Raw genomic sequence first — 10,820 nt, 5'->3', positions numbered from 1 at the left:
AACCAGTAGCCGCCTGATCAACTACAGTTTTCCCACAGTCTTCTAATGAGCAACTAGAGTGCTAGTATTCTGAATTTATGAGAAAAGCGGGACACTGAAATTGACCAGTTATAGATTGCTGAGCTAACTTTAACTTGTGCCCCTGCCGTTTACTGCTAATGACCTCACTAATTACATCACTGATGACATGCTAAATGACATAATTGATGATATTACTGATGGCATCTCAAATGATGCTAAAGTTATTAGCAAAACAAAAAAATGTCTTCCTCTGGAAACCCTAACCTAATTATAGCTACCACCACTATGTAATATAGATAGAGAGTTAGACCATCAGACAGATTATTTTGTTTTTCATTTGGAGGTGTTGTTGAGTTTTGGGTCATATGTGTAATTATGCCTATTGTTAGAATGTTGAACCTTATGTAAATACAGCATCACCAATGTTCTTTCACTTGGCATTACATTTGGCAGCTTAAAATAATAACATTTCCTAGAAACAAAACTAACTTTTAAAATAGTTCATAATTTACACTGTAAGGCATTGTAAGTATTGCTCGACCCAGACAACCTAAGGGTGCACTTTCAAAACCAGTAGCTGCCATCAACTACAGTTTTGCCATAGTCTTCTAATGAGCAACTAGAGTGCTAGTATTCTGTATTTATGACAAAAGCTGGGCACTGAAATTGACCAGTTATAGATTGCTGGGCTAACTTTAACTTGTGCCCCTTCCGTTTACTGCTAATGACCTCACTAATTACATCACTGATGACATGTTAAATGACATCATTGATGATATCACTGATGGCATCTCAAATGATGCTAAAGTTATTATCAAAACAAAAGATTTTCTTCCTCTGGAAACCCTAACCTAATTATAACTACCACCACTGTGTAATATAGATAAGAGTTAGACCGTCAGACAGATTATTTTGTTTTTTTTGGATATGCTGTAGAGCTTTGGGTCATATGTGTAATTATGCCTATTGTTAGAATGTTAGTACAACCTTTTGTGACTAGTCTTACTCTTTATGGTACACTTCAACATAGTTATGACTTTTCAAATGTATAACTTCCCTGTTGACTATGAGCTTGCCTTTGAATTTATGCATGCATTCTAATATGAATATTATTGAAATGACCGATTATTTGGCATATGAAACAAACTCAATTTTTGTGTTGATGTATACATGTTGGTAAAACACAACATTAAAAAGTCATCTTTATATAAAAATACTTTATTTATGAATGAATCATTTGTACAATACATTCTCTATTAGAAAGACAAGAAACATATGGCTAGAATAAATAGAGGTAATTAACAGAATCTTGTACAAAATGAGAAATTCTGGTCAATATTTTGAAACCACAAATGATTCAACTAATGACATATTGTAAAAAGTTTGAAAAATGTACAATCGAGTTTGTGTCTCGTAACAACCAATTGGGTCAACCCAATGGGGCATTTTTATTTGTCAACCTAATAACATTCGTAGACTGTGAGTAAAGTACATCTTTGTGTTCAAGTATGATAGAATGGAAGTGCTTGTTTGAGTGTCTGCATAAGGGAAGGAAAAATATCTTTCTGATATCCCATGGCGGGGTTGACTTATTTCAACACATTCTGCAAGACCAAAAGATACATGCTTGTGCACTTATACAATGGATGACAGAACATGCTCAACAGGCTAATAGGGTTCAATGGATCAATGAATCCCTGCAACCTGTAAGGTTGGAGAGGTCAAACCCACGTCCAAAAGCCTAAGGCTTCAATTAACCCTAGTCTTTTTATCCAGCAGAAAGGGTATGCTAATCCCTGCTGGCGGAACATCGAATTCGCTGTTCATCGGAGTGGAAAATACATGAGGTCTACAAGATGATCTACTTGACATGGGAGTAAGAAAATATTTAAACTTACTCTCCTATCCCCAAAAATACACAACGATGTCTACTCATATGTTATTTATTATTAATAAAGGAACCTAAGCAGTGCTGATATTGAATATTTTTGCCGTTACCCATATTTAAAAAAGATCTTCACCCCCTGCAGAGTTTTTTTAATAGAAGCAAATAATATCCAAATATTCTGTTTCTGGGCTTATGTTTCACTTTAAACTGTCAAATGTTGTACATATACAAATAGTGTGGGCTGTTCTTGTCTTGACTCTTAACTTGAAAGCCTTTTATACAAATGCATCAAACTCAAGTTTAAATAGTTTTCACAGAAATGACTATTCATCAGTTTTAAATGTACAAAGAAACATTTTATTCTTTATTTTGTGAACAATATGAACCAATATAAAGTTTCACATTTTGGCCAGTTTAATAAAACAAGTATGAATCCTTTCAAAAACACATTTAAAAAAGAAAACAAGAGAATAAAACATTTTGGCTGATAAGTAAAATATAAAATATGTAACATTTTTTTAGAAAAACTGACATAAAAATAGAACACACAAAAATACATTATAAAAAATACAGCATCACCAATGTTCTTTCACTTGGCATTACATTTGGCAGCTTAAAATAATAACCTTTCCTAGAAACAAAACTAACTTTTAAAATAGTTCATAAATTACACTGTAAGGCATTGTAAGTATTGCTCGACCCAGATTACTGGTGATGTGTTGCATAGTTAAACCTCCATTTCAACAGAAATATTGCTATGTTTGTTTCTGCAAACAGGCTAAGCGCTCCATTTTCCTTCCCTTGTCTACATAAATATAAAGACGTAAAATGACAAGAAAGGTTTAGAAACTCAACATTATCTAGTGAGTGATGTGGAAGTGTATATTTGAGAAGAATTAGCTTTCACCTTGTCTCTCGCCCATCAAGTCAAAACATAATCTGTTGAATAGAGGTCACAGTGTAAATGGGCCGTTGACCTTCCAAATGCCTTGCTTACCATGACCAACCACATAAGCATGACCAGTGAGGTATATTGAACATAACACTGTCAAGCATATGCACAATTAAAAGTGCATAAAGGAAAACGTCGCCCCATTTTCAAAGGAGAAACATGAGTTCAATCTGTGTTTATTTTCTTGGAAATGGTTGACTGTCTTGCTTTGGAAAAATGAAAATAAACCCATATAACATGTAACTCTTCAAGTCCAAGCAGCAGTGTTGTATTTCCCTTGGTGGCATATCTCCATGCCCATTAATACTAGTTCCTAGACAATGTCTCTTAAGTTTTGGATATATTTTCTACAACGTGGAGGTGAAACAGGGTACATCATACATCGAGCACCATGTCGTATTGCTGTTCCTTCTTCCGCCTGCCACACTTGGTGATTAGAACCACATATAAAGTCAAGAGCATAGCCCAGTAGCAAGCATAAAGTATTGCACCTATCATCAGGACCCACTGTTTTGTTTCAGAGAACGGCTTTTTTGTCTCCCTCCATACAGTGTAGATCACTCCTCCCAAGAGGATGGAGAACCACACGGATATAGGAATGAGTCCTATGAAATTGACCACTATGGTTTTTCTTCCAGATGTGCCCCAACCTGCCTTGTTTATCGTGGCAATTGCAAATATTTTGGCAGGGAGAAGGCTTGACATGTACAACACTGAATAGAGAGACATAAACACCATTACAATGTTTCCTCTCAGGCAGCTGGCAAAGGAAGACTTTATAAGACCTACCAACTGGACTGTCAGCAAAAACAGGAGGATATTCCAGATCTTTCCCCGATAGAACAGCTGGATGACGGTTGCAATGAGGAAGAAGGGAAAGAATCCAGTAATAACGGCTTCATAGGTCATCCATAGGTGGTGTTTGTGGAACCACATTGCATTGTATAACCACTCTCTAAAGTAGGACTTACTCCATCGCGTTTGTTGGTTGAGCCACCTTAAGTACTCTATTGGTGTTTCTGTAAGGCACTTTGATCTTGCTGTGTACTTGGTAGCGTAGCCCAGGCTCAACACTCTGTTCGTAAGATGGCGGTCATCCCCAAAACTGCACTGGGAACCCATAAATTCTTGATTGTACCAATCTTCAATGAATTCATGCAGAAGTGAGTTTCTGTACATTCCAAGTGGCCCACTGATGCACTGTACGCAGCCAAAATATGACTGGCAAGCTCGCTCAATGTTGAAAGCCATCCAGTATCTTACGCTACTGAGAAAGGAGATCCAGGAATCATACTTGTTTAGAATCTGAAAGAGAAGAAAACAAGCATATATCACTGAATCTACTGCAGGCCTGCCCACAAAATGAACAAAATTAAACAAGAATAAAAGACATTTTAACCAAAGAAATATATTAAAGTTGGTTTTCATGTTGGTATATCTAGAGTTGAGTGTTGAAACCAAGAAGACACCCAGGTATGGCTACCTAAGCTATGAGCTGGATTTACAGTTGAAAGCTGTACTTTTCAAGTTTTTTGCTGTTTGTTAAATCTGGAATCACAAGACACATTCTAAACGTACTTATTAATGGGGCATTCCAGATTTTAGATGGTTCCATACCATGATGTCTAGAGCCAGTCAGTGGCATAAGGAAACCTTAGTACGATGTAAAGTACGATGAAGATACCCTCATAGTAACTCAACCAGTCTTCAATTCCATAGTCTACTTTTGTGAAGCTTCACAGATACTGGTTCAAGGGGGGGAGAGAACCAGTAATTACACAGACAAGGAGATTTTGTTGTATGTTATTCCACATTACTGGGGTAAAGTTCTAATAGGTGCACTTCATATATTTCAAACCCAGGGGTGTTGGACTTTATTGGGTACAGTAAATACCTTCTGGGGCACTGACAATCAGGGCATTAGTGCTGAATTTCACTTTCTCCGCTTTCACTTCCTCTCTTTGCTCTTTTTCCCACCTGTCTCTTTATAACCTCTCTCTCAGGCTCTGACTTTTTCCTGTCTCTGACTCTGTTAAGTGTCATTTATTCAGTGTTTTTATTCCCTGCATGTTCCTCAATCCGGCTCTCTCTTCTCTCTCTGGGGTCTATCTCTTTTCTCTTTATTCTGTCTCTTGTGCTGACTTTCAGCTACTTTGCTCACATGACTGTTTATAACCTTGCTTACTCTCTCTCTCTCTTTCTCTCCCTCAGCCATCTCTAGCACACTTGTCTCTAGTTATAGTTCGCATCTTTCTTACTCTCTCTGGACTCTTCATAGTGTCCTCTTTCTTCGCCATTTCTCTTTCCCTGGAGGTTCATCCCTCTGTATCACTGTGTTCTTACTCTGCCTCATTAGTGAAGTAACACAGAGTCACACGGGCATCTTTTCACTAGGATTTTAAACATTGCAACATTAAATCAATACATGTTGCAACATTCAGCAAATTGACGAGATCATCTCATGGAACAGGCTTTTAACAAGCATCAGGAGTTTCCGTTCTTTATTTTACCAGATCGTACTGACATTGCATGGGTGCTTGTTTCTCAACAGACATTGATTGCATTTATAAAAACCTCCTGTATTGTTGATTACATTGGGTGTGCTGGTTGTTCTGCACAGGGTTAGAGGAAATTGTAAACCCAAATAAGCCCCTGGGACCTGGGTATAAGACAGCACAGTAGGGAAGCTGGCCCCAGTAGAACAATTCCAAATAACACACACAATTAAATAACATTAGGCATTAATACACTAGTACTCCATAATTCTTAGTTGAATGTTATTTAATCACATCGCAGAAAGCGATTGGAGGCAAATGTAAGAGCTTCCATATAAATCAATAGGTATGTAACAGGGTTACTATTAATATGAAAGAGACCCGGTGTATTAAACTGAAGTTTGAGTAAGTTTGAGTAATCTTTCTGTGTTTTAAATTAATGAGTGTAAGCCTATTGGATTTTTGGCCTACACTTTTCTTCCATGCAGACTTATTACTAGGTTGCTAAATATAATTCATGAACAATGTAACAAAGGAATGTTTTAAAGAAATGTTTTTCTAATAAAGTTTTTTACATTCTATTCAGATTTTCAAATATTGAACTATCGTCCTGAAGAAGGTGACGATCCACCTTAGCACTGAAACGCTGCGTTGACAGTTGTTCTTCATGTATTTATTGCACATATTGTTTACCTTTTATTTAAAAATATGATGAATATATGATTTTAAATATGTTTTTAACTTTGTCAACATCAATTGTATAGAACATGATCTTTTGAATAAAATATTGATAATTCATTCCTTTGAATTCATACGTTTGATTAGAAATTGATTATTCTATGTATGATTTTATATATTTTTGTCTGTAAATTTAGAAACCTGGTAAAATGTGTCTTATTATATCTCAGTGTATGGCCTTACTATAACTAAGTTAACTAATCCAACTAGAGGATCGAATCCTCATGTTTTCAGAGTAGAAGGGAACATTGTGTTTGTTTCAGTATTTAATGACTGATTCGCCTTTTTCCTTATTCCTGCTACCTGTGCATCCAATTACCCCAGTATCAGCTTCCCACTACATGCACCATCCTGCCAGATCCATAATATTTGCTAAATGTAAGATCTTCCTGCATCGGCAACAATTGCTATGTTTTCTTCTCCCTCATCCATGTTAGCTGATTCAGGCCCACTGTGCCTGCTCTGTCTTCGACCCCCTCCGCTCTACACTCCATCCATCCTGCCTCATGATCTACTCACACAGCTCCATGATCCATTCTCTCTGCTCCACAATATTCGTTGCACTTTACTCCTGAACTCCCTGCTCTTTCCCATGCTTCATGCTGCCCTTGCAATGCTGCATCCCCCTAGCTTCGAACTCCACCTCTTGCTCTGTGCTAACTGTGCAATGTTCCTTCACCCTGATCCATTGCACCCGCTGTCTTTTACGTCCACTCTGATCCTTGATCTGCGATCAGTGGTACTTTTGTTCTATCCTTTATGATCCACGCCATTTTCTGTATGATGGGCTATCCTCGCTCTGTGCTCTATCCCCTCTGTTCTATGATTCATCTTTCTATACTCATCACCTATAATCTTTGCTCTTTGTTCTTGCTGCCTGTGTCTTGCTATATCTTCCTGCCGTCATGCTCCAAATGCCTGTGCCATGCTGCCCATGCAATTTCCCATCATCGATGAGCGATGATGATAGCACCATGCAGCATCAATGGTACAGATATCATATCCTCACATTGCGAAGGATTTGGCAAAGATGTACTAGAACCTTTTCCATGTGCAAGTATGATTTATCTATTGGTAATGCAACAGGCTTAGTAGGCCTACGTGAACAATTCTATTTGACTTTTTTCTAATTAGTTATGTGAGCATTACTTCTTCACACACCTTGAGGGAAAAAGAGGTGAAACAAAAAAAAATGAGAAGCGAGAATGGTTAAAAAGGAGTGAGGTAAGATAGAATGCAGGTGACAGTAAAGATGAGGGTGGACAAGTGGTAGGGAAAAGGGAAGGTCGAAGATGGCGGGAGTATGAAAGCATATTAGGATGAGGAAAGGAAAACATTTAGTTGATGGTTTAATAATTAAATTGATGAAGAATTGGCAAAGAAATACATAACCACATTGATGAATAAATACATCAAGTAATGCATAAACTAATTTATTTACACATCAATATATGAACGAATGAGTGAGTGAATGAATTGATGGGGGGAGTACTTAATGAAGACATAGAACTCCACTGGACAACAAGGACTCTGGGTGCCTCAGAGAGAAAACAGGTCAATAAGGAAAACCCAACTCTCAGAAGGCAAAACAGGCACACAAGAAACAGGGTGAAGATGACGGGGAGCAGAGAGATGGAACGCCATTTGTTGAAGCAAAAGGTGAGAAGCAATGGATGAATGGATTTTTATACTATGAATATCCGAATCACAAACCACTACTGTGCTGCAGGTATTCTGAGCTTTATGGTGCACAGTGCAGGCCAACAGGTTGGCAATCATGAGCAATAAGTGTCATTATCAGAAACTGCTCCTTGAACGTTTTGCTTCCCCTCCGACCCCCCCCCCCCCCCCGCCCCCCCCCCCCTCCCGACAGACCTTGGAGAGAGTGCAGACTTTGCGTCTGTAAAAGTTGTGCACTTCACCCAATCGACCACAAATAATTTTCGACAAAACTGCAGTCTGTCTAGGTGTACCCTCGAATCTGTAACTACAGGCTGCAACGGCGATCCGTTCTGAAATGATTCCGGCCATGCTTTCTGGTATTCAAAGGGGGGCTGTAAGCCATTCGTTAAGAGCAGTTCACAGAAAGGATTGGACGCCCTCCATTAAAGAAGCAGTGATTTATCAAATGTGACGCAATTAACTCAAACCTACCCTCTGAGAACAGGGGTCCCTGTCTCTTATCCTGGGAATTACACAAAAATCTGCTTTTCAAGTATTAGTGCAAAGAAGCAAACCTATAGTTAAAGTAAAACAATGAACAGACTTATTCACTTCAAAATCCCCTCCAGTGAGGGTTTCAACAAAGAGAACTGTGTACATGTGTAGCGCCCTTTCACAGCCAAAGTGGTATCTTGGCGCTGACAACAGACATTTCTTGGTATCCAATCAGTGGTTCTCAGTTGAAGATGCCCGGCTCACCTGCACATCCCCGCCAACACCACCAACCATCATGTCCTCCTCCAGGACTTTCACCATCTCCACGGACGAGGCGGGGTCCAGCATGGTGTCGGAGTCACACACCTACACAAACACAAAGGATCAACGTGAGGACATGGGAAGTGTACTAGAGTGGAGGGTCAGTTCTATTTATATCCAAACACGAGCCCCGTCTAAGGCTGCTACTTACACTGAAGGGCGTCAGTGTGAGGGAACCAAGCTAATCACCCACTGAAAGAAAACATTCTTTAGAACTGACCTCACAAAGCCACATCTGTATTATGACGCCGATGAAGAAAAGACGTATTTATTTTAGCACTGTACTAGACTGTGAACACGGCACTCGCACGCGCTTTTAGCTTTAAGAATTGTACTTTTCACAGAGGGACTTTTGAGCATAATTTGAACAGTTCAAATAAAAGTTATTTCCCATACAGAGGTGGATTCTTCGATTCATTCCGCTTACATATATGTGTGCATTACATATAAAATGTCATTCATACTTGTTCAAAGATATTTTATACGGTTTCTTCACTTGTGTTTTTTATCCCACTCCTTTCCCTGGCATTTCCTTGCCTCCCCGTTCCTTGAGCTTGGTACATTCCATATAGAACGTTGTGGGGTTCTAGTGAGACAGTTAGTCACGGAGGCCGTTTTTCGGCTCGAGCTCTCAGGTGTGCATGCTGTGAGTAAACTGCTCACTTTACTTACCTTCGTGTGCATTGGATGAGTGTGGTGGCACAGTAGCATACAGTGAGGATATTCACTAAAGTAGAGTGAATACAACAATACACATACAACCTCAGGGTGTTCTTTTAAATACTGATGTGTTGAAGACCACGCTCAGACGTGTTCAACATCAGTTAGTCAGGCCTCTCTAAGTTAAGATGAAGAATGTGATTTCTACATGATCAGTGGGGCGTGGGGGAGAGAAAAACAATCCAACTCGTCTTATTGAGCGTGTGTTGTTCTGTAGCTATCTCTATGCTATGACATGAACTCTTGCCCACGTCACGGGTTTTGTGGCTCTTTCAGTAGCCATTTTAAAAGAAACAGCGTGGATAAAACAGACAAAAGTCTTCTTCCTGAAAGGGGCTGAGTCCAAGGAATGATCTCCAGCCTCACACGCGTCACTTGCCACTGGCTTAAAGAATCACTATGGAGGTACTGATGCTCTTTAAGATGGGCAAATGGACCCCTCTCCAGGTTGAACATGATAGAGCATTCTCTCCTTGGACCTGTTGAGCACCAAGGGAAGTATGAAAGCTCGCTTTCTTGCAGAAGAATTGTTCTTACTTCTTGCTGATTTCTTTTCTACGCCTGATCTTAACCTGAGTACTCAAAAATGGAGTATTTGCTCCATCCTTGTTTGCACTCATAAATTCCTCATGCATGCCTTTGATTCTTCTCTGAAACTAAAGTCACCCCTCAACCTCAGCAAATGAATCTTTCCTTTTCTAACTGGAGCTTCTCAAAGAAATGATTCCTATTCTATTTTATCATGACAGCCACACTGCATTCCAGCATCTTTCCATTTTTTGACCGAACTCTGGTAATGCTCTCCTATTTGACCTTAGAACTTCTCACATTTCTCCATTCAAAGCAATGCCCAAGCTTGATGCTGCCTCAAAAACTACAACTCACATCACCCTTGACATTGGTGAATTCCACTAGCTTCCTCTTGAAGCCCACACCACCTTCAAAGCTGCTTCTGTTGGCTCCAATGTGATTAACATTAACCATTCTGTTTACCTCTCTCCAAAATGTACCACTGCCATGGGTCTGGTGTCCACACATAGCAAGTGGCTACTTTGCTTGGCATCCTCAGCAGTAAAGTCAAAACATCACTTAAATTGCTTCTCATTAACTAGAGACTTGTCTCATCCCGGTTGGCAGTCTACATTCTGGGGGTTGCATATCTGCTTTGAAAGTTGGATACTCTGTATGTCACTATTTTAAGCAGCCTACAAAGATAGCTAGAACTAAAACATGCAATACATGTAGAAACAGCCCAAAGACTTTGGTGCATCTTTTCAGTCTGAGTTAGTTAAAACGCACCAATTTTGGTATTTAGAAAACAGATATATGCACAACTATTAAAAACACCTCGTCTCACTTCAGTAGATATAGCTATTTTACAGTTCAAGGACAGGGCAAGTGAGAAAGAATTTGAAAGGAACACTGTACAAGCTGCGTTATCAGTATCAGAGGAGGATCCAAAAACTACAACGCTAAAAAGGACTCCGAAGATCATCATCTTTATTACGGTAAAGGACCTTATGTTTAG

At 39.2% G+C, this 10,820-nt stretch overlaps 1 protein-coding gene across 1 annotated transcript in view; it reads right to left on the bottom strand.

The window, feature by feature from the left end:
- Positions 1-1,221: 1,221 nt before the first annotated feature.
- The window catches only part of HAS2 (hyaluronan synthase 2), a 66,225-nt gene continuing 56,626 nt past the window's right edge, over positions 1,222-10,820 (bottom strand). Inside the window, exons 3-4 of the mRNA XM_085605037.1 lie at positions 8,516-8,617; positions 1,222-4,166 (exon numbers count right to left, since the gene is read on the bottom strand). Of these exons, the coding sequence (XP_085461163.1) occupies positions 3,237-4,166; positions 8,516-8,617 (1,032 nt within the window). The 3' untranslated portion in view covers positions 1,222-3,236. The remainder of the gene's footprint in view (positions 4,167-8,515; positions 8,618-10,820) is intronic.

Source organism: Triturus cristatus, chromosome 5_1, assembly GCF_964204655.1.
Source record: "Triturus cristatus chromosome 5_1, aTriCri1.1, whole genome shotgun sequence".
NCBI lineage: Eukaryota > Metazoa > Chordata > Amphibia > Caudata > Salamandridae > Triturus > Triturus cristatus.
The sequence above is the reverse complement of the archived record's forward strand: the minus strand, read 5'-3'. Positions and strand labels throughout refer to the sequence as shown.